General features: G+C 39.3%; 1 protein-coding gene across 2 annotated transcripts; it reads left to right on the top strand.

Moving 5' to 3' along the window:
* The first annotated feature begins 6,288 nt into the window (after positions 1-6,288).
* Positions 6,289-24,623, top strand: LOC132825398 (mitochondrial nicotinamide adenine dinucleotide transporter SLC25A51-like). Of its 2 annotated transcripts, none has more exons than XM_060840622.1 (4): positions 6,289-6,380; positions 17,867-18,085; positions 18,782-18,906; positions 19,410-24,623. In XM_060840622.1, the coding sequence occupies exon 4, from the start codon at positions 19,469-19,471 to the stop codon at positions 20,360-20,362; it is 894 nt and encodes a 297-aa protein (XP_060696605.1). In that variant the 5' UTR covers positions 6,289-6,380; positions 17,867-18,085; positions 18,782-18,906; positions 19,410-19,468; the 3' UTR covers positions 20,363-24,623. The 2 variants fall into 2 exon arrangements, with proteins under 2 accessions (XP_060696605.1, XP_060696615.1); XM_060840632.1 differs by lacking the exon at positions 6,289-6,380 and adding an exon at positions 6,395-6,573.
* Positions 24,624-24,962: the final 339 nt, after the last annotated feature.

Genomic DNA, 24,962 nt, shown 5'->3' with positions numbered 1-24,962 from the left:
GGATGAAGTATTAATGCTGACATGAACTGGTGTCTGAATTATGTTTCTTTGTTCGATATTTTTTATAACCAGACATGTTGCTTAAGTCATTTAGACCAGAGTCTGTTACAGTATTGGTTCCTGCCAGTTATAGACTGTGACTGAATTTAATATGGCATTTTCCCCATGCAGTAGAGATACCAATGAAATTCATGTGAGAGATTCAGAGAATCTGCCACTTTTATAAGCAGGAGGAAATCCATCACCTTGTCAAATGCTGGTTGTGTGTGAAGTCCAACTGTGAATTCTTCACAATAAACCCACCTGTATTTATAGAGTGTTATAACAGTAAAACACCTGGAGAGTTAACAAATGAAATTTGGCAGAAAGTTAATAAGGAGCTATGACAACATGTAACTAAAAAATTGATCAGTCATAGGTCTAAAGTGTAAAAGTTTATTTAAGCATGTGAAAATAAAAAGGATCAGTTAGGACCAACATGGGCAGGTGGAGACAGGACAACTTAGAATGAAGAACAGGAAAATAGGAACACTAAACAATTATTTGCATCTGACTTCAGAGAAGAAAATACATTAAATCCCCAGAGATACCAGGTAATCAAGGGACTGGTGAAACTAAAATTAAATTAGCTTTCGTAAGGTTCTGGTACTTGAGAAGTTAACCGGATTGAAGATTGATAACTCTCTGAACCTGATTATCTACATCTCAGAATGCTGAAGAAAGTGTTCATACAGATAACGGATGCAACAGTGGTTACCTCATAAAATTCTGTAGACTCTGAAAAGATTCCTGCAGTCCAGAAAGTAGAAAGCATAACCTCATTATTTAAGAAGGTTGGGAAAGGGAGAAACGAGAACTATAAAATTGTTAGTTTAATGTCATAGTAATGTAAATTTTATAATCTATTATAAAGAGTGATAACTGGACAGAAATAAATAGTAGATTTGGGGAATGTCCACGTGGAGCTATTAAGAGGGAATTATGTTTGGTAAACCAGTTGGAGTTTTTTTGAAAGATATTATTTTTAGCATTGATACAGGAGAATCAGTGTATGTGATGTATGTATTTAGTTTTTCAGAAGATTTTTACAAAGTTTTTGTGTCCAAAGCTACCTGGGTATCACTGTTCACGTGTCACTAAAAGATAACATGCAGGTGCATCAAACATAGGCAGGCTTTCATCACCAGATGGTTTAATTACAGAAGTAAAACATATTGTTCTAATTGTACAGAGCTTTGATGAGATTGCAGAGTGTTGTGTACAGTTATAGTCACTTTACCTAAGGAAGAATGTACTTGACATACAGGTAGTGCAATAGAGACTCACTAGACTAACTTTGGGGATGGTGGGATTGTCTTATGTGGAGAGATTGAAGAAAGTGGCTCTGTGTTCTCCAAAGTTTCAAAGAATCTTATTGAAACTTATAAAATTTTCACAAGGCGTGACAGGGTGGATGTAGAGATATTTCCTCTGGCTGGTGAATCTAGAGATTGGAGACATAATACCAGAATAAGAGGCAGGAATGAAATGAGAAGGAATTGTTTCATTCAGTAGGTTGTGAATCTTTGGAATTCTTTGCACCAGATAACTATTGAAGCTCAATTTCTGAGCAAGTTCAAAGCAGAAATTTATTTCTGAAGACTAATACACAGGTATGGATAGTAGGAAAAATGGTATCTAGGTAGATGGTCATCCATGATCTTGCTGAAAGGCAGATCAGGCTTGAAGAGCTGAATCACAGACCCCTGTTCCAAGGATGGTGACACTAGGGGATTAGGATATTGGGATACTTGAATACAATGTTGAGAATTTGAAAATTGAGATACTGTCTGATCAGAAGTCAATGTAGACAGGCAGGAGGCTGGAAGAACACAGCAAGTCGGGCAGCATCATGACGTGCAGGGGTTGACGTTTCAGGTGTAACCCTTCTTCAGGACTGTAATGGTAAGTGAGTGTAGAGAAGATGGATGATCAGGAATTAGTGTTTGTAAGCACTCAAGTTTATGGAAGATAGGAAAACTGCCTGGGCTGCATTGGTAGGGCAACAGAATATGGATGAGGGTTTCAGTAGGTGAGCTGAAAATGTGTTGCTGGTTAAAGCACAGCAGGTCAGGAAGCATCCAAGGAACAGGAAATTCAACGTTTCGGGCCAGAGCCCTTCATCAGGAATTCAGTAGGTGAGCCAAGCCAGGGCCAGAGATGAACAATTTTGCAAATGGAGTATATCTCACGGTCAAATGTACAACGCTATTGCAAATGGTTTCGGCCTCAGCCAGTAGATACAGAGAGAGACAAAGTCAGGGATTAGGATATGGAGTTTGTAGCAGAGGACGAAGACAATGACATCTGGTATTTAGTTGGAGAAAATTCATGCTATCTTGTATGGTCTGTTGGTCTGACAAATCAGAGACAGAGGAGGGGGGTCAAGAGATATGGTAGACCTGAGTGTTATCAGTGTTCACATGGAAACTGGCTTGGTTTTGGATGATATTGTCGAAGGGGAGCATGAAAGTGAGGGGGCTGAGGAAAGACTTGTGGAACCCTGGAAGTAGAGAAGCAGGAAGAGATTATTGGAATGGATTCCCTGATGGTGGCTGGTTAGAAAAGAATAAAGGAAACGTGGCGGGAAGCCTTTGAGGATGTGCAAATGCTCCACATTTCATCACTCAGAGACCACAGTACAAATTCATACTTAACACTTCAGCACAATGCTGACAACATGGAGTGTTTTCAGAGGTGTCATCCTTTGGGTGAGTTATTAAAGTGGTGGCTTGCTCCCTCAAAGTCACATAAAAAGAGACCATGTTACTTTTTTGAAGAACAGCAGGGCCAATGTTTCTTCCTCAACTGGTAGCACAAGGAAAAAAAGGATTATCTGATTGTTTACTTCATTGCTGTGTTAATTAACTTGACACACAGCATGGGAAGTGAGCTGGAAGAACACACTATTGGTGGTTTTGTGGGGGATGAGTGTAAAAAGTTTATATGTACAACCTTTTTTGTGGGGCATGGGGTTTAGATTTCAAACTAGTGTCATATAGGTATTTGCCTATTTTTGTGAAGGGATTCAACAGTTAACTAGATCAGTGTTTCCAAACTATAACTGAAAACCAGTATATGTTAGAAAGCGGGTAACTGCAAGGCCTCCTGGAATGTGAATGGACATTTGTTGTACTATGGTAGTTTATAACAGGAGAGAAGAAACATTAAGCCATTACCTGCAGCAGAATGTGGGATGAGCAAGGTTTAATATTTGGTTCAAAAGCTTTTGATTCAGCTCAAAGGACATCTGGTTGAAATTATATGCAAATACACTCTCTCTTAGAAGATTATTCAGAGCAGTTAAAGGAATATGTTATCTCAGTGAAAGTGTATAGTTTGTGAAACTTCCAGAACCAGGAGTGCTTATAGAATCCCTAGTGTGGAAGCAAGCCATTCGGTCCTTCGAGCCTATATCATTTCCCTGCATTTCCCATGGCTGATCCACCTAACCTGCACATCCCTGGACACTATGGAGCAATTTAGCATGGCTAATCCACCTAATCTACACATCATTGGACTGTGGAGAATGTGTAAATTCCACACAGATAGTCACCTGAGGGTGGAGTTGAACTTGGTTTCCCTGGTGCTGTGAATTTATGGCTCTGCAGATTATTAAAATACTGAAAAAGTCTAAGATCTCTCCGGTGTGTGTGTTTTCAAGAAAAAGATTCCATAGCTCATAGGACACGAACTGAGAGAAAGCAGTTAAGTCAAAACTACACTTTGGACAGGGAAGAAAAAATTCTCTGGATTATGATTAATTTTGAAGTTCAAAGTGTTAGAGAATAGTTGAAATTTTGTTTTGCTCTCTGTTTTAATTTATTTTGAGTAATAAACTTGTTTTATTGTTAAAACTAAATCTGCAGCCGTGTGCTTAAGTTACAGTGAAAGACCATCACATTAAATAAAACAAAAAGATCTATCAAGACATATTTCATTATAAGGTATGAGTTGTCCAGTAGAAACATCAACTACAATCATAACAATAGTGACAATAGAAATGTAGGAACTTGGATGAATATACTTGAGGGTACACTTCCTCCCAAGTGGATAGGAGTTCTCAGTTGATAAAACAAAATAAGGTGACATTATCATCCCAGCAAGGTACATGTTCAACAAACATCTTTTACCATTTCAGCTCACTTCAGCAGAATACCACATTTGCCTCTCCCCATTCAGCATTCCAATGGGATCTTAATCACATGACATCCTGACACAAAACTTAATTAGCCCTTCACATTGCATTCTACCATGTAAGTGCAGGAGATGCAACACTTGCCCTTTCAGCTCCTCTAATTCTTATGTTTAAGAACATTAACATTTATTTCAGAAATAGCCACTTATTCACAAAACTTTCAATGCTGTTTATTGTATTTACTGTTCACAATGAGGTCTCCTCTGCAGTGGGCTCATCAAATGCAGATTGGATGACTGCTTTAAGTAAAAGCTTCACAAGTGTGACCTTACACTAACTGTCAATTTAATTTGCAACTTCTTTTCCACTCTAGTCTTTCTGATCTCAGCTTGGTGCCTTAACCCAGTGAAGCTCAATAGAAGTTCATAGAGCGAGGCTTCATCTTTCCATTTGGGACTTCACAGCCTTCCAGACTCAACGTTTATTCAATAATTTCAGATCATATGTTATGTTCCCAGCTTTTCAGATAATAATGATTTCAATGATCAGTAAAACATTCCTCTTTCCACCCTAATCCTCCCAGCTCTGTAGAAAGATAATTGACGTGAAACAGTATAATAGAGTTGTTACTGCACAGGAGACCATCTCAAGGCAGCTCTTTACAAGAAGTACTCCATTATTTCCACTGCCCATTCTGCTCCCAAAGCCCTTCAATTCTTTTTCAGATAATCTTCCAATTAATTTTTGAAAGCAATAATAAATCTGTCTTCACCACATTCCCACATCCTTCAATCAATGGAAAGTTTCCCTCTATCTAATTTTTCTTCAGTTCAAGATTTTGAACACTTTGACAGTTGTGATCTCAACTTTCTCTTGAAGGAAACAGGCTTGATATCTCCAGCCTATCCTTGCAAGTGAAGTCATTCATGCCTAAAACCATTCTCATAAACCTTCCCTGCACCCTCTCCATAAGCTTCACGATTCTGAAAGTGCACAGTCTAGAACAGGATACAACACCCTAGTCAAGGTCAAATCAGCAGTTCATAAAAGGTTCTTCATAACGTCCTTGCTTCTGAACTGTATGTCTTGTTGATAAAAGTCCAGGTTGTTTTTTATGAGCCACCATCAAACTTTTGTGCATGTCCTCCCCAGTGCCTCAACCCACATCCCTTTATAATGGCACTTGTTATTTTATATTGCTTCATTCTATCTTTTTAATCAAAATATATCCATCCACACATTAAATTTAATCTCTTTAATTGTATGTTTACTCTCACCCACAAATTCTGAAAGTGCCCTGCCCACCTAAGTCTGGGACACAGATCAAGAGAAGCTGCTCGCTCCACAGTATTTTGTGCCTGTGTTTCACTCTGTCTCTATGTGAGTGAGTGGGGGGCTCAGGATCAACCTGTTCAACTAGAGAGAAAGTAAAGACTGCAGATGCTGGAAATCAGAGTCTATATTGGTGTGGCGCTTGGAAAAGCACAGCAGGTCAGGCAGCATCTAAGGAGCAGGAGAAGCGACGTTTGAGGCAAAAGCCCTTCCTCAGGAGTGTTCTCCTCGGATGCTGCCTGACCTGCCGTGCTTTTCCAAGCGCCAGACGGTTCTTCGGATGCTGCCAGACCTGCTGTGCTTCTCCAGCACCACTCTAATCCAATTGACTATAACCTGGTGTTGTGTCATTCCTGATGAAGGGCTTATGCCCGAAACGTCGAATTTCCTATTCCTTGGATGCTGCCTGACCTGCTGTGCTTTAACCAGCAACACATTTTCAACTGATTTTAAACTTTGTACACTCTAATCTAGACACAGACCTCACTCTCGACTCTGTTCAACATGAGGCCGGACCCCAGCGGTCACGTGGTGCCACCTCCCGGAAATCAGCAGTTACCCTATTCCCGAATATGGCTGGCAATTCCCAACATGTTCTTTCTCTGTCTCTGTTACACATGAGCGGGAGTCTGCGGTCTTTAAATCCTGTGGATGCCAAATGAAGTGTCCCGTGAGGTTGACAAGTTCCCACCTTGGCCGCGAGGCGGAGGAGAAGAGGACAGCTTCCGGTTCAGCGAGCCCGTGGCGCTCACGTGACACGTACGGAGGGCGTCACGGCCGGCGGGAACGCGCACGTACACACGCCGACGTCGCGGGCTCGCGAACGAGGGCAGGGTGGGACGGGAAGCTGCGGTGTGCGCGGAGAGCTGAGGTAAAGAGCGGCTGTTGGTCTGGATTCAATGGGCCCACTGTTTGTGTGAGAGAGAGCAACACACACGCACAGCAGCCTCGGCCTGCGAGAGTGGGCCCTCAGCGGCACAGCTGTGGTGTCGGGGTGCGGACTGTCTCTGAGAGCCTCGTTGGCAGGGCCTGGTCAGCTGGTGTGAGCCGCCCCAAGGAAACCTGTAAGGTTAAAGGTCACGGTCACGGACTGGGGCACCAGCCTCAGCCCGACCCCCCTGTTCCTGCAGAAGCGGCCAGGTTTGCTGTTAGTGCAGCTCTACGGGGAAAGAGTGACATTAGTTTGGGATGATGCCAGTCTGTTATAAAGATGGGATTAATTTGGGATTGTTGCTGGTCCATTGGGAGCGAGTTGGGTTTCTTAGGGATTGATGGCAGTCTGTTGGGAGAGGGTGGGATGAGGTTGGGGACTGATGGCAGCCTGTTGAGAGAGAGGGGGATGAGTTTGGGAATGATAGCAGCCTGCAGACCTCATTTTTTACTCAATGATAGCAGCCTGTTGGGAGAGGGTGGGATGAGTTTGCGATTGATAGCAGCCTGTTGGGAGAAGGGGGATGAATTGGTGATTGATGGCAGCCTGTTAAGAGAGTAGGGTGTGTTGGCCATTGTTAAACAGCAGATGCTGATGATGTGAAATATAAAGTGTGTGCTGGAGAAACTCAATGGGCCTGGCAGTATCTGTAGAATGAGAAAACGTTAATGTTTTCAGTACAATATCACTCTTCTGAACAATTCAAAATATTACCCTGCTACAATGTCTCAGTATTATATATATTCTGTTGATATTATTTAGAGTTAAATGTTATATCTCTTATATGCACAACAAGCAATAGGAAAATCTCCCAAAGTAATCACTCTTGTTTCATTCTTTAGTTGGTGTGATTGAAATTGACATTGTGTTTGCAGTGTTTAGGGTAATACAGACACTTGCCCGTTAACTTAGTTGTGTGCATTTTGCATGGGATTCTGGTCTTCTGCAAAGTGTTCTTGAGTAATCTTGCTGTAGATTCACACCTGTTTTTGGCTGTCTAATATTTTTGGCCAGATGTTGTTTTGTGGAATAACTATATGTAATAGTCAAGTTGAAACACATACAAATCATCCCAAAGCTGCAATAGGCTGTCTGCCTGGCATTGACATGCTAAACTCATACTTGGAGTGAGTGGCACTCCAAGGTGGCGATCACATCTGTGCCATGGCTGTGACAGTCCAATTGTAGCCTGCTTGCGATTGTCTGTCTGTGTAATATCACCAGTCCTCAGCTAAATTCAACACCACCTTTTATCTAATCTATAAATAAGCAAACATTTAACTGGTACCTTATGAACTGATATTCTGGCAAAAGTTGTATAGCTGAAATACCTGAAGGTTACTGTATTATCGCAATTTCTGTAATGTCTGAGTAGTTGGTTGAGACTGTGAGTGAGAAGTCAAGATTAGAGTAGTGCAGGAAAAGCACAGCAGGTCAGGCAGCGTCCAAGGAGCAGAAAATCCATGTTTCAGGCAAAAGCCCTTCATCAGAAATGCCCTGATGAAGGGCATTTGTCCGAAACGTCAGGTTTCCTGTTCCTCAAATGCTGCCTGACCTGCTGTGCTTTTCCAGCACCACTCTAATCTTGATTCTGATCTCCAGCATCTGCAGTACCCACTTTCACCTAATGTGAGCTAAGTTTTATTTAAGGCAAAGTTGCATTATTATTTAAGTGACTTATGCTGTAAATAAAGTATAGCTGTGTGTGTACCCCTGCATTATGTTTTTATCACTTTGTCAATGCTTTGCAGTGATTATGTGGACCTCTTGATCAATTGGAATATTTGATCAACCAATACACTCTTGGTCTCACAGTTGCCAAATAATAAAATGTTCGCTGCATTTTTAACAATCCTGTTCAGAAATATTATGATGCACCTCTGGAGCAGATGGAACTTTAACCCAAGTCGTCTTGCCTAGAGATGGGGATACTCCTAAAAGCCCATCTTATCTGACCTATAAAATTATGCTAGCAGTTAATCTAATCCAGTGATCTGGTATATGGTGCCTTAGTCGATGGCTGGATCCTGACTTTGTTCAGATGTGGAACACTGCATTTGGCTGGACAACTATTTTTCTGCCAGCAAGGACATGTAGGTTTCTATGATTCTGTCGCCATACTTTCTAAGCCTGTTCTTGCTTAGAAGAACTGTAGCCAGGTGCAGGTTTAATGTGTATTTGTTAGGCTTTTCTGTTGTATACGTAAAGCAATAAATGTCAATACTTTTTTTTACAAAAATTGACATGTTCCTAGAACATCTTGTAGAAAGTTTTTGGAAAGAAAAATGTTGCAATTTCTAATGGTATGTGAAGCAGCATGAATACTATTTGGGGTCACCGAATGTGGTTAAAAAGATTATAGAACTGGTTAGGAGAAGGAAAGTGTGGTTCTGTTAATTAATGATGGTATTACCATAACATCGTGTTGGATAGTAATTTATATGCTACTAAAACAAAACACGATCAAAGGTGGCTTAGATAAATAGTTCAAAGACTGTTTTTGAGATAGTTTCTTGGAGCCAACCAGGGAGCAGACTCTACTAGACCTGGTGTTTTACAATGAGATAGGATTAATTAATGACTTCATAGATAAAGCACTTCTTTCTCACCAGCATGCAACTGAATTTTACATTTAGCTCGGAGAGCAGAGTGAATCCAACACTGGTATTTTAAACTTCAGTAAGGGTCACTATGTAGACATGAAAGTGGGTGTAGGTATAGTGAACTCACAGTGGAGGTGGTAATGTAGTGGAAGTGTCATTGAACTGGTAATCCAGCGAGTCAGGCTAATTCTTGGGGATGTAGATAGTATATTTTGAATTCATTTTAAAAAAAAGGCTAGGACAAAAAGTACTTGAGGGAAGAAAATCTGCCACCCTTATCTGTTCTATCCTCCATTTAACTCCAAACACACACACATGGTGGCTCAGTGGTTAACGCTACTGCCTCACAGTGCCAGGGACCTGGGTTCGATGCCAGCCTTGGGCCACTGTCTGTGTGGAGTTTGCACAATCTCCTAGTGCCTGCGTGGGTTTTCTGAGTGCTCCGGTTTCCTCCCACAATCCAAAGATGTGCAGGTTAGGTGACTTGGCCATGCTAAATTGCCCATAGTGTTCAGGGATGTGTAGGCTAGGTGCATTGGGTAGGGGAATGGGTCTGGGTGGGTTACTCTTGAGAGGATCGGTGTGGACTTGTTGGGCCAAAGGCCTGTTTCTACACTGTAGAGATTCTTAATAATGCTGCCTGAAATAGTCACACAGCTTATGGTCAGTTAGGGATTGGCAATAAATGCTCTTTCCTGTGGCAACCAGAATAAAGGGATAGGTCAATAGAGATGTATTTAAGAACATAAGAACTAAGGGCAGGAGTAGGCAATTCAGTCCCTTGAGCCTCCTCCGTAATTTAATATTATCTCATCTCAATTCCACTTTCCTGCCCACTTCCCATAACCTTTAATCCATTACCAAATAAAAATGTGTCCATCTCCTCCATAAATTTATACACTGTCCCGGAATCCACTGAACTTTAGGGTAGTCAATTCCACACACACTGACTTCTCATCACTGTATTGACTCTGTCACGCCTTAGCCTAATATTAAGACCTCTCCCTCTAGGTTGTTTTTCCCTTCTGGGGCATTTGCTCTGTGTTTTGGCATCTTGTATACATCAATTAGATCTCCCCTCATCCTCTTAAACTCCCTTCTATGTATGAGTCTAACTGCTCAATCTCTCCTCATTTACACAAGCCTTTCATCACCGGAATGAATCTAGTGAACATTCCCTGAATTACCTTTTTATTCCAATCAAAATAGATAACTGAGAGATTATCCATGTTAAACTCCATTTGTCAGATTTTGATCCATTCACTTAACCTATCCATATCCAATTTTAAATTTTAGATTCTTTATTGCACCTAACTTTCCTACCTATTTTAGTGTCGTCTGAAAATTTGGCGATCATATATTCAATTCCTGTATTCAGGTCATTAATGTAGATTGTAAATAGTTGGTTTCCAAGAACCAAACTCTGTGGTACCCCAATGGTGACAGCTTGCCAACCAGAAAATGACTAATTTGTCCCAATTCTCTGCTTTCTGTTGGTTGGCTGGCCCACTTTCCAAGCTCATACCTTACCCCTAACTGCATGTGATCTTAGCTTTTATGCGGCGCCTTATCAAATGCTTTCTGGAACTCCCAGATGAACAACATTTATAGGAGTCCCATTAACCACTATGCTTGTTACATAGAGTCATAGAGATGTATATGAGAAAACCATATAAAAATAGGCTAGTAAAGGATTCTAGAGCTACTTAAAAGGAAAGGAGCTAACAAAGTGTGCATTGGTACTTTTAGAAAATGAATTTGAGAATTAATGGTAAGTAAGAAGATTAAATTAGATTCCTTATTGTATGGAAACAGGCCCAACAAGTCCACACTGAACAGCACAGAAACAGACCCTTCAGTCCAACTCATCCATGCTGTCCGCAAACGTGGGGAGAATGTGCAAACTCCACACATACAGTTGCCCGAGGTGGGAATCGAACTCGGGTCCCTGGCGCTGTGGGGCAGCAATGCTAACCACTGAGCCACCGTGCCACCCTAAAGATGGTAGATGAATTTTGCATCTGTATTTATTAGAGGATACAAGTAACATCCCAAAAATTATCATGTGGAGAGGAGGGAGGAGCTCAAGAAAATTACAATTACCAGGAAAATGTTACTGAGCAAAGATTTGGAGCTGTCAGCAGACAAGTCCTTGGGTCTGATGGACTTCATCCTCCGATCTTAAAAGGAATGAGATAGTTGACGCATAGATTCTAGTTTTCAGAAATTCCCTAGATTCAGGGAGGGCTCCACTAAGTTGTGAAATAGCAAAAATAATTCCCTTATTGCAAAAGGAAAAGAGACAAAAATGGGAAAACACAGGACTGTTAACATCTGCTTTGGAAAGATTGAGTCATAGAGATATACAGCACAGAAACAGACCCTTAGTCCAACTCATCCATGCCAACCAGATATCTTAAATTAATATAGTCCCATTTGCCAGCATTTGGCTCATATACCTCTTATTATTCATATCCTTCTTATTCGTAAACCCATCCAGATGCCTTTTAAATATTGTAATTATACCAGCCTCCACCACTTCCTCTGGCATTTCATTCCATACATGCACCACCTTTGTGTGAAAATGTTCCTCCTTAGGTCTCTTTTATATCTTTCCTCTCTCACCCTAAACCTATGCCATCTAGTTCTGGACTTCCCTCACTTGTCTATTTACTCTAAGCATGTCCCTCATGATTTTATAGACCTCTATAAGGTCACCCCTCATTCTCTGACACTCCATTCAAAACACACCCAGCCTATTCATCCTCTCCCTATAGCTCAAACCCTCCAACCCTGGCAACATCCTTGTAAATCTTTTCTGAGCCATTTCAAGTTTCACAACATCCTTCCTTTTGCAAGGGGACCAGAATTGCACACAGTATTCCAAAAATGGCCTAACCAATGTCCTGTACAGCCACAACATGATGTCCCAACTCCTATGCTCGATGCTCTGACCAATAAAGGAAAGCATACCAAATGCCGCCTTCATTATCCAATCTACCTGTGACTCCACTTTCAAGGAACTATGAACCCTCACTTCAAGGTAAGATGTTGGAAACTATTATTTAATGTTATAGCAATGAACTTAGAAAAGTTCAAGACAATCAGGCAGGTTCAACATAGTAATATGAAAAGGAAATTATATTTAACCAATTTATTGGACTTTTTCGAGGAAGTAACATGTGTTGTGTATAAAGGGGCAGTGGTCAATGTATAGCATTTATACTTCCAGAAGGCATTTGATAAAGTGCCACATCAAAGTTAATTATAGAAAATAAAAATTCATGGTATGGAGGTATCCTATTGGCATGGATGGAAGATGTTTAGCTAATAGGAAAGAATTTAGGCATAAATGGGCAATTTTTTGGTTGGCAAGATGTAATGAGTGTTTGAAACATGTAAGATCTTGGGAATGGACAGAATGGATGTGGAGATGATGAAACGTGGTGTGAAAGCATCTAGAACTAGGGGTCACTGTTTAAAAATTAAGAGTTTGCCCTTTCTGAACTATCTTAAATATTTTCTCATTGAGGGTCTTGAGTCTTTGCTACCATCTTCCTAAGGGGGTTGGAAGTAGAGTCATAGAATATTTTTGAGGCAGTGATAGTTTATTTTATGAGCAAGAGGGTGAAAGATTATCAGAGGTAAATGGGAACGTTGAGTAATCAGAGCAGCCAATTGCTTACTAAATTTCAGAGAGGGCTGAAGGAACCTTTTTTAATTCATATATAACTGTTGAGTTGCTACACCATGTGATGTGCTGTGTGACTAACCTTATTAGGTGACAATGGATTAGCTTATGGATTCCAGTTAGCAAATCTATGAAGTGAGAAAATCTGCTTCAGTATTTATGCCTGAAATCAGATCAGAGGGTTGGAGGATTTGAGTTATAGGGAGAGGTTGAACAGGCTGGGGCTGTTTTCCCTGGAGCTTTGGAGGCTGAGGTTTATAAAATCATGAGGGGCATGGATAGGATAAATAGACAAAGTCTTTTCCCTGGGGTTGGGGAGTCCAGAACTAGAGGGTATAGGTTTAGGGTGAGAGGGGAAAGATATAAAAGAGACCTACCGGGCAATGTTTTTACACAGGATGGTACGTGTATGGAATGAGCTGCCAGTAGAAGTGGTGGAGGCTGGTACAATTGCAACATTTAAAGGGCACCTGGATGGGTATATGAATAGGAAGGGTTTGGAGGGATATGGGCCGGGTGCTGGCAGGTGGGACTAGATTGGGTTGGGATATTTGGTCGGCATGGACTAGTTGGAACAAAGGGTCTGTTTCCGTGCTGTACATCTATGCCTGGAAAATTACTTTGGAAGACAATTTTCTGAACACTGTACTGAAGCTCTCTGATCAATACCATCCAATGCAGTTATATTTCAGATGTTTGTGTTTATTTGACTGCTCCAAATTTGGTAGGAAGCAGACTTCACTTCTTGGAACAAATAAGTAATCATGACCAGTTTTCAGTCTCCTATGATCCTTGACTATCAAAGCACTCCACAAGTGAAGTGGGTTATTGGAAACTAAAACTAAAATTATTCAATTAGTTTAAGAGCTTTGGCTGAGGCAAAGACCATTTTAAAGCTGTAGCTACAGGGAGGGTATGCATCAGTGAAATTCTGTAATTGCTTCAGTAAAGCTGATATGACACAATGGAATAGTGTTCATTTTAGGTGTGAAGCTTTTGCAGTTAAGGTTAACCATGAAGATTCTAGATTGGTAATATTTCTATCATCAGGTGCCTTGTTCACTCTGCTCTTACCAAATTACAGATAATTATACAATAGATTGTGTCAATTCTGACACATTGCTGGAATTTGCTGATTGACTCAGGAAATGCTAAACTTAGTGTGATACTGAGCCACAGTGAAAGCTTCTTTTCTCTGTTTAGTAGGTGTCTGAGGACAGCCAGATGGTGAAGTGCTCATTGAGGTGGCTTATGTAGGTTTATATAACAATGAATATCAGTTCACTTTGAATTCATTGTTGACAATTGTGAAGAATTATTTCTCTGGCTGCATGTTTGTTGGACATATTTTTCTGTTCTAATTCGCTGTCCTGCAAAATGAACATCAACTAGTGTGGATAGAAAATGCAAAGCCCGATTTTTAAATAACTTTCTCTAATAAGTTGCAATTACTTCCTTTCTTGCATGATATGGGTCAAACTCAAGCATGTGTCACTGCATTTGGAAGCAATGTGGAGCAAGCATGAATTTGCTTGGTGCATTATGCAGGATATCATTTAATGAAATAGTCATTAGAAGGTAACAGTGTATGTATTTCTATTTACGGTCATTCCTCTGTATCTAAAAAAATCAGTTTTTGCCTATCCCTGCCAAAAAATAAGTAGCCGATTTAAGCAACATCCGCAAGTGGAATTAATTAGCATCGGCAGGCAAAAATCATACAGCTGTGACCACTTTTGAGGCAACCTTAAGCAATGAGCATCTCTCCGGTGATGTGCCAATGTGAACATAAATGTGGGTGCCAGCTCACCACCCCTCCCACCTAACCCATGCTTGGATACTCTCAGCATCATCTTCCCTCTCCTTTCTCTTGTCTCATTGAAGTTGATTGTGCACATCACACTCTTGCCCTTGTGCCCTTTGTGTTATTGTGATGGCTGTTGAGGAAGTGGCAGTGCTTGTGGCAAGAAGGTGGTGAGGAAGCTTAGTGAAAAGGTGAAACTGTTGGATAAATTGCAAAGTAGTATGTTAACTAGTGCTGTAGGCTGAGTTTGGCCTCAATGAGTCTACCTTGTTCTATATATATTGTTTCAACCAAAAAGGAAGAGGTGAACAGTCATAATCTTGGGGTCTGGGAAGCTAACCTTTTTGTGATGTTAAGTTGTTAAATTCTGCATTCGTTAATTCATCATTCAGGAATGGAGTCCTCATGGACACAGAGGAACACCTAATTAGAAAGCTCAATTGACAATATACTCAAACATTTGTTACTTTGCTGATCAGTGTGGACTGATTATCAGCTGCAAAACATTCCTAACAGAACCATAGTGCCAATCTTCAAGGCCAAACTGACCTTTGTAAGTTATGTCATTTAAAATATTGTCAGTCAAAAAAATCTCTTAAAAGTGTAAACATTTACAAGAGTTGCAACAATGTTACCATTGCCCCAACCCATTGTTCTCTCTAGTGAACACCAGTATCCAGAATTTGCTGAATTTTGTCACTAGATGGTGACATAAGCAATATGTTTTACAAAATTTGCAGTGCACAGAAACTGGATGTTTAGTGTAACTGGTCTGTTCTGGTATTTATGCTTTATAACCATTTTCACCTAACAACATAATTCATCCAATTACATTTCTTTTTATTTCTTTCTCCTTCATGCAGTAACAAAGCTTCTGTTAAATGCTAGTTGCCTCAACTGAGGCTCTGAGTTCCATTTTCTAAATTCTTATGAATTCTTCCTTGCAATTGCTCTTATATTAATTTGTGGCCCTTAGCTTTGGACTCTGGCACAAATGGGATCATGTCAATGCTATCAAGCCTCTTTTATAATTAAAAAAAACTCTATTTTCGTCATCCTTGAATCTTCCTTTTAGTAGAAAAAAAGCACCCGGCCTTGCTACTAGTTCATGCCAGAAAATCTTTTTTTTGCATCTTTTTAGTGCCTCCCTATCCTTTGGGTATCTGTTTAACCGCAGGTATTATGAAGAGTCATATCATATGGGGGCGGCACGGTGGCACAGTGGTTAGCACTGCTGCCTCACAGCGCCTGTAGACCCGGGTTCAATTCCCGACTCAGGCGACTGACTGTGTGGAGTTTGCACGTTCTCCCCGTGTCTGCGTGGGTTTCCTCCGGGTGCTCCGGTTTCCTCCCACAGTCCAAAAGATGTGCGGGTCAGGTGAATTGGCCATGCTAAATTGCCCGTAGTGTTAGGTAAGGGATAAATGTAGGGGTATGGGTGGGTTGCGCTTCGGCGGGTCGGTGTGGACTTGTTGGGCCGAAGGGCCTGTTTCCACACTGTAAGTCTAATCAGACACCAAACACTGTTTCTCTCTTCACAGATGATGTCAGACCAACAGAGTTCATCCAGCATTTTGTTTATATAACATCAGTGTTTTTCAATTGCAATTCTCTATTTAACTACTTTGTCCACAATTTTATGGTCTTGTTAGTGTACACTACTACTTTGAATAATTTGTAAATCTGTACCCAGTATCCTTTTGTCATTCTATCTTATTTAGACTCTCTTCCAAAGACCATATGGTTTCCTTATCTCTCATTCAAAAATGCACCACTGAACACTTAATTACACTTATTTTTCATTTGCATGCCTATGTAATTGGGGTTGATAATGTCTTGTATTTTGTCAACAGTTTCATCAAAGATTATTTGCTTCCTGCAAATTTGATGTTATCCAGAATGTTTCATATTGTACTTCAATTACAAAGTCCAAATTGCTTATGTAAAGGGAAACCGCCATGATCCCACCAGCATCAATCCATAAACCATCAAATTCCTACCTTCTACCAATCTGAGTGACTACCTTTTTAATTCATAATCTGTTTGGTAACGAATTTGCAATCTAATATACTCCTAGTACTTGTTTCAACACTCTGCTTGTTTTGAATTTCATCATGAGTATGCCATGCAGTATTTTATTGGGGCCTTTTGAGAATCCAAACATATTTTATTTACCCTTATCTACTGTGTGACTTCAAGCATGCCATTTCTTGTGGAATTGGCATTGACTACTGTTATATTTTCAGTTCTGAATGTTTGTTTTTATTTTACATTTTTGAGTAAGCATTCTATTTCTATATCTTCCCTGTCTCTGAGGTTATTTGTCTATGGTTATTTGGATTTGTTCTGTTTCCCTTTTTACATATAGACATATTAATCTAAGCTGTCTTCCAGGTTTCTGGCTCTATACTATTTTCTAATACTTTATAAAGAGATAATTTTGGTAAGCATTAGTCTGTTCAGATTCTTCCATGTTATCAAAGTTCTTCACTTTTCCACATGATGGATGCAGGAATCTAAAACATCATTTTTTTGATTCTTTTGTTTGCAAAGTAGCTTATCATTTCTGTATTTTGTTTCCTTCACTTTGTACCACTTGCTTCCTAAATGGCTTTGGGAGAGACAGAAAACAATGCTGTAAAAATGACTGTGTTTGAATCTGGGAAGCTCCTGCATCAGAAGAATGTATGGTTCTAGTACTGTGTGGGTTCCTGCAAGCAGCCATAAAAATAGGGTCACAGCATTTGACTGAAATGTAATTCCCTAATGTCTCAGTCGGTGTTAATGTAGTGCATAAGTATATTGTTTAAGGAAAAGCTGCTTTGGCTAACTTTCCAATTTGGATTTGTTACTTAAAGCTGGAGACTTTAATTTTAGACTTAACTGATTGAGTACTTGTAACTAAATTACTTTAAAAATCCAGGATCCTTGTTGATATGTTAACTTTCCATTCCTCTCATACTGGCCTTTTCCAGATGCCCAGTTTCACCCATTGATAGCCATACCATTTAAGCTTCTTTGGTCCCAAAGCCTGGAATTTCCTCCCTAACCCTCAAGTGCTTCTGCGTCATTTCCTTTTTGAAGCTTCATCATTCCTGATGAAGGGCTTATGCTCGAAACGTCGAATTCTCTATTCCTGAGATGCTGCCTGGCCTGCTGTGCTTTGACCAGCAACACATTTGCAGCTGTGATCTCCAGCATCTGCAGACCTCATTTTTTACTTGAAGCTTCTTCTTGGGCAAGCTTTCTGTCAACCTTACTAATATCTGTTCCTTTGATTATGTCTCCATTAATACTGTTGTCTCATTATGTACCTTTTCTTCTGAAGGTTGGTCTACATAACTCTTAGTACTGCATGGAAGTGGTTGATCTTCAAGTAGGAGCTCGAACAGTAAACAAGCTATTCACTTCGAAAGCTGCAAAGTCGAGTCCAGCCCTGCCGTTGTGTCACTTTGTTCAACTGATTTATACTTTACTTCATGCAGTTTCCAACACCAGAATACAGATGGGAATCCTGACTGATTTTTGTTCCTTCAGCGTGGCAAAGGTACCGAATGTGGCTAGTTCCCACATTCCTAAATAAAACTACATAGTTCAATCTCTATCTTTTGTTCTTAATTGAAGTTTTTTTATAACAAAATTGGCGATTGTACCAGTGGGAAGAAATCAATAATTAAAACACTGCTAAAATTGATAGGAATGTTTTCAGCCCAGCTGCTTGAGGGTTTTTGTAAGCATTCTTAAAATGCTTTAGTGTACTTTTTGTATCTTTGACAATGAGCTATTTGCCATGTGCTTTTTTGATATTTAACCTAAATACAGTCAGTTAATTTCTACTAATGTGTAACTCATTCATATCTTTCCCCAACATGTTGAACAATTATGCTTTGTAAAATGTTACCACTTCAAGGACACAAAGCATATAGTAAATTCTGATGGAATTCTTTACTTCTGGCCCTTCCTCGCCTATGCCCCCAATCTCCCTTCCCCCAGCCAATGCAAATTGATGCTGTACATGTGCACACACAATCAGCAGAAGGATTCTTGAGGCTGCATTCTAACCTTGACTGTTACACGCAGGCAGTTTATGAACTTCACCTATAAACTATTGCTGGGTTTTCTTTGACTGGTATTGTAAGTAATGATCCCTGTTACACATGTATGAGTTGATGGCCTACTCATCTCCAAAGTAATGTTAATTGACTTTAGAATGTGAATCTATTTATTTCTGTTCTATTCTCAGCATGCGGACATCATTGAACCACACTTTTAATTGTCCATTCCTGGTTGGGCTGAATATGCCAACTTACTTACTGTAACTGAGTCAGACATGTTGATATGGAACTGGAGACACATAGGACAGACTAGGTAAGGATGGCAAGTTTTCTTCTCTATAGAAAAATAATGAATTTGAGTTTTTACACAATCCTGCAGGTACATGGTAACTTTTACTGATGTTTATTTTTACTATTTCAATTGAAGATCAGTTTTGGCGAGCTCCTATTACTGGGCAGGCTTGTATTTGAGAAAAAGAGGTGTATTCTGGTTGTTTGGTTTAAACTGAGCCACTGCCCTATTCTACTTCCAAGTAGATGCCCTGTAAACATCTTGGGTAGAGATAATTTTTACTATACTTAGACTGTAGTCATTCAAAAAGGCAACTTATCACTGCCACCTCAAGCATAATCAGAGTTGGGTAATATATTCTGGCCTAGCCAATGATGCCCATTTTAAAACAAAAACTACGTAAGGATTCTTAAAGATTGGATAGAAATTTTAAAGATATACATAAAACTTTTACTTGCCATAAGGTTGTAAAGATAAGTTATTTTGTTTGTGCAATTTCTAAACTTTCCAACTACTATCTACAGAACCATGTGGATAATGGAGAACACTTTGATTGATCCAGAAGGATAAGCGCTTGAGACAAATGGATACTGAAGCACAAAACAGACCAAAAGACCTTGTCTTACCCAGTTCTACACCAGAATTGACGGAGCCGATTTCTTATGTGGGACCTGCCAAATATTATCTCTGTGGCTACTTTGCAGCTTTCAATAACATTGCCATCACCTTCCCCATTCAGAAAGTGCTGTTTCGACAGCAGCTATATGGACTAACAACGGCGAATGCTATCCGGCAGCTAAAGCAGGATGGCTTTCGCAATCTCTACCGAGGAATTCTGCCACCACTCCTGCAAAAGACTACAACTGTGGCATTGATGTTTGGCTTGTATGAAGACTTCTCCTGTCTCTTGAAGAAAACAAATAATGCTCCAGAGCTGTTCAATCAGAGTGTGTCTGCAGTATTGGCAGGGACTGCAGAAGCAGTTCTGACACCATTTGAGAGGGTACAGGCTTTGCTACAGGATCGCAGACATCATAACCGATTCAAAAATACCTTCCATGCCTTCAAGGTTTTGAGAGCCTATGGTATTAAAGAATATTACAGAGGCCTTGTACCCATCCTTCTCCGCAATGGACCCAGTAATGCATTGTTTTTTGCTTTGCGAGGGCCTATCAAGCAGTCCCTGCCAGAAGCCACTACATATAGTATGAATGTTCTCAATGACTTCATCTGTGGGGGGTTTCTGGGGTCACTGCTCGGAATAATATTTTATCCAATCAATGTGGTGAAAGCACGTATGCAGTCACAGGTTGGAGGGGAATTTCAGAGTTTTGCAAAAGTCTTCATGAAAATCTGGACTGAAAGGGATGGCAAAGTGTCCCACCTAATGAGAGGTGTACACCTCAATTATCACCGGTCAATTTTATCATGGGGCATAATAAATGCAACCTATGAGATTTTGCTTAAGGTGCTCTGAGAGATCTTTTCGGTGTCCATTGCTTAACCTGAGTATCGTTTTCAGCTCTGTACTTCAGTATTTAACATTTTGTCTCAAACTATCTGTCATGCAGAATTTCTCTTCAATTCCATCAGATGAATGTCACTTTGAAGCAACTTATTTATTGTGGAGGAAAACAAAGTTCAACTTCAACTCTGAGACCAGATGGCCATTTGCAAAATACTTTGAATAATTTTTGAAGATATTGGGCTTTTGTTTCATATTGATGGAGGAGTAAGAGTCCCAAGCCAAGTTGAGTGACAGTGGCAAGTGTTTCAAAGTAACAATTCCACTCACCTACCTCAAAGAGGATGGTTCAGAGCCCTTCTGATTTTACTTCCTCCCCTCCTATGCTTTGTTGTTCTTTTTTTCCAGAATGTTTAAACCTCTCTTCTGACAAACTTTTGTGTAGTCCTAAAAGAACCTGGGTTATTTTTAACTGAAATGGATTTCTTTTTCCAGGCATGGTATGGTGTCTACCTGTTCTTTCTTCACTATTAGGTTGTCCTAATTGTTCTACAGCTTCAACTTGCCTTTAAGATAGTTTATATACAATACATTACTAAATGTTTGGCTAACATTGCATATACCGTACATTGTTTTGGTTATCATGTGATAATTTGGAATCACATCTGTATTGTATGTGTTTGCCTAATTTTGAGCAGGTAGCTTAGTGCTGTTTCTGTTGCGCTCGTGTATCACTCACTGAAATGCACAGTCCAGGGTTCTGGTCAAAGTTGTTTTCAAGTGGCCTTTAATTTTTAATTTTTTTGTTACATTGGTAGAAGATATTGCAAAAGATGTCAAAAATATGAATTCTAGTGCAAAGTTCTGTGAGCTCTTAATTTCTTTATGCTAGATTGCTTCAATGTAAATATGCTTCCGAAGTCGAGTCCACGTGCTGAACAACTTGTCTGATGTGTGTGTATATATATTACATTTTTATCTTGAATACTTAATCAACTTTTGCACCTTTTGCTGAAAATTATATTAAAATGAATATATGTACTGGGTCGTCGATGGTCAGAACTTCAGCTTTTGTTTTGTCTTTCTTCAAATTTTTTTCATTTGAACAAATATCAAAGCTTTTGTAAAACCCAGTCTTGTTGTCTTCACACTTCTTGTCTGAGATGAGCTTGATGGTGGAGATGTGCTCCCAGCAACCCTCCCCTACAAACTCTTCCAAATCTACCTGGGAATTGTTGATTTCAGTTCTTATATTTCCATGATTTTAACTGCATTAATTTATTATATTAAACAACTACAGTATGAAAGATCACATGTTAAGACACCAAAAGTTAACCTCCTTAGCCACTGCCTTGCTCAACTTCAACAATTAGCAGGAAAATAATTGGGCAGCTTAGACACTTGTAGGTTTTAAAACACAAAGCAAACTGCAATGCTACTTTTGTGTAATTTTGGGTGTCATGCCATTTTGCTGTCTTAACCACTAGGGAGCAGTAAGTCTATTTAGAGCTCAATACATGAGTAATTGCAATAACCCTCCAGTTGCATAACTTGCCTTAACCTCTGAGTAAGGTACAGTTCATTCTGCATAGTACATGAGAAATTGGCAAATTACTTAGTGGTTAAATGAATACTGTGTCCTGTTGACACACAGTACACATCTTTATACACCAAAGTGAAGGTGATCAGTTAAGAGGTTTCTGAAGATGATAGAGAAATGTAATAAGGCAGAAAGGTTTGGAACAAGAGCTCCAGACCCTGACATTTAAATTCCTGGTGGGAGTAAGTGATGGGAGGAAGTGAATGAATAATTGTTCTAAATTGAATATGGTGAAAACTGAAACATGTGATGGTTTATTCTGTCATGGGATGTGGACATTGTTGACAAGGCTAGGAGTTGTTGTCCATCCACAACTGACCATTGTGGAGGCAGTTAAGAGTCCAACACATTGCTGTGAATCTAGAGTCACCTGTAACTATTCCTGGTAAGGACTGCAGTTTTCTTAAAGGGTGATGGTAAACCAAATGGATTTTTATGATGATCAATGTAGTTTCATGGCAACATTACCAGATTAGATTTGTATTCTGGGTTTATTAATTGAATTCAAAGTCCACCAGGATTTGAATCCAAGTCCCTAAAATAATAGTCTGGGTCTAAATTATTAATCTAATGATATTACCACAAGGCCATCCGCTATCACATTGTGAGGGTGTGGAAGTGTTTAATGGCATGAAAACCTACTTAGAATGGATGCATGGATTGGAGGGGCAAATGCAGATGCAAATCTTGAATAAGACACATTAAAGTTCATAGGCACCCAAATGGATATAGTGTAAATAAATATCATAAAGAAAAAGATATGCTGGTGATATCTTCAGTTTTCAAAATTTCTGATTACTGTGGTATTCTTCAGCAGCCCCCAGACACCGCAAGAAATTAAGTGTAAAATAAAATGAGATACCAGGAATGGTGTACATATAATCGAATTAAACATGGATTCCCCACTTCTTTTTGCTTGTATACTGAGTTTGAGTAGAAACTGAGTAATGAATCTCAACATCTGTACAATGGGGCTGATGAATGGAGATAATGTGTTAAATCTCTGAAATGTTTAGTACTACAGCAACAAAATGTGAGTAGGAATATTTATTGGAGCACATTAAGAGCTGAGGATAAATTCCCTCAGAAGCAAACAGTCTCTATGTAAGAAGAAACATTTGAAAAATTAATGTTTTGAAAAATTAAAATCAAATTTTCACTCTCTCCCAACCCCCATCAAGCGCAATTCAGTCATTGAGTTGGATAAAGGCAGGCAGTTGTGAGTTTTTAAAGAAATTTATATTTTAAGAAGACATTTGAATTCCATTGAATCAGGAAAGATTGGAAGAGAGTAAACTATCAGTTAACAGAAAATAATGAAGTTATCTGCAGTATATATGTAGAAATTTAAGAGGGATGTGGATATCTGTGAATGTGACTTTGAAAGGAATTGTGACATTGAAAGGAATTGTGACAACTTACTTCAAAGTGCCAACACCTAGGTTGTTTGACTGGTGTTCAAGAGCAGAGTCATATACGTCATAAGAGCAGAATACAGTGACTATGCTGGAAAGTTATAACTGTGACCAGGGATTGGGAAGTGCCATTTTTTAAAAAGGAGATGGATAATTTTAGAGTTGTCAGCATTGTTTGTAATTTTTAGAATGACTGCCATGAAGACAGCAGCATAAGAAAAATTTAACTTGTAATTATTTAGCACCTTTTATGGCCTCTAGACATTCCCAGAAGCAGCAATAAAATTTGATATAATGAAGCAAACATTTTCAAACGTGCGAAGAAGGTTGGCAGACTTTATCCAGACAGATTGTCTATTCATTTTTTAATTTCATGAATATGGCAATAAGAAAATTGAGATAGTAGCCAATTAAAATTCTCGATAATGTTAGTTATTGTGGAGATGGCAAGTATATTCTGGATAGTGGTTTAAAAATAAATTTAATGTCATGAAGGAGCATAAGACATAATCTAATGTGTGCAGGATCAGTCATTTGTTAATAAAAGGGATAGACTTGAATCTGCTGCAATTATGTATTCCATTGCTACTCAAAGGACATTTTTTATCTGGTTGCAGTGAAAATTTGTATGTGTGTGTTTATAACAATGTAATATGTGTTGCCAAATCCAGAAACAAAGAGAATAAGGCAACTAATAGCTAAAGTTTAGAACACAAGACCATTGATGTTAATTAAGAAGGCACACAATGAGTGCTTTTTCAGGGCGGTTTCCTGAAGGAAAGCATCTTCAAGTTGGCAGGCAAATACTGGTGAAGACCAAAGAGAGAAGTGTGCACGAAGCTGCAAGAATTTGCTTTAAAGCATGAGAAAAAGATTAAAATGTTGGGCATGTTGACATTTGCACAACTGGAATTAAGAATAAGGGAAAAAGAAGTTGGGCAGCACTGGGATTTATCAAATGACAATCCTGTGTCCTGTGCTGGTAATGACTAACTGCTTGAAAATTACCTAACAATCAAGTAGATGCTCAGTCTGCTGTTGCCAGAAACATCCATTGATGTGGTGCTGTTGGTATGTATCAGGATTATTGAAAACTTTATTAATAAAGGGTAGATTTTCTGAATGAGGCTTGCTGATTGGCCTATAAAGATTTCAGTATTCACATTCAATCTATCTGGAGCAGGATACTGTATTATTTTGTATTTATTTGTAATTTCTGTCACTGCACCCTAATAAAACATTTTCTATGACAATTGCAGTATTCTCTGGTCAGGCCATTACTGGAAGGTATTGATGTGTGTAAGTTGATCTTGGGTAGGTTACCAATATTTATAACACTGATCAGTGCCCATGGATCTCCATACTGGCTTCAGGTATTTTTAAAAAAAACATTAATGTACTTATTCACCTCCCCATCCCAGCTAGGTCATTTATGCATTATAACTAAAAACATCTGTGTGTCTGTTTTGCTGCAGACATTCGTTTTGATTTAATCAATATGCAGAAGTATGTACAATATATTTGACACATGGGGTTGTTCTCCTTAGAATAGCAAAAGTCATCACTGACTCATTTGTTACTAAAGCAAGAGAGCTAC

Source organism: Hemiscyllium ocellatum, chromosome 2 (assembly GCF_020745735.1).
Source record: "Hemiscyllium ocellatum isolate sHemOce1 chromosome 2, sHemOce1.pat.X.cur, whole genome shotgun sequence".
NCBI lineage: Eukaryota > Metazoa > Chordata > Chondrichthyes > Orectolobiformes > Hemiscylliidae > Hemiscyllium > Hemiscyllium ocellatum.
Note: the sequence above shows the minus strand (reverse complement) of the source record. Positions and strands in the feature narration are given on the sequence as shown.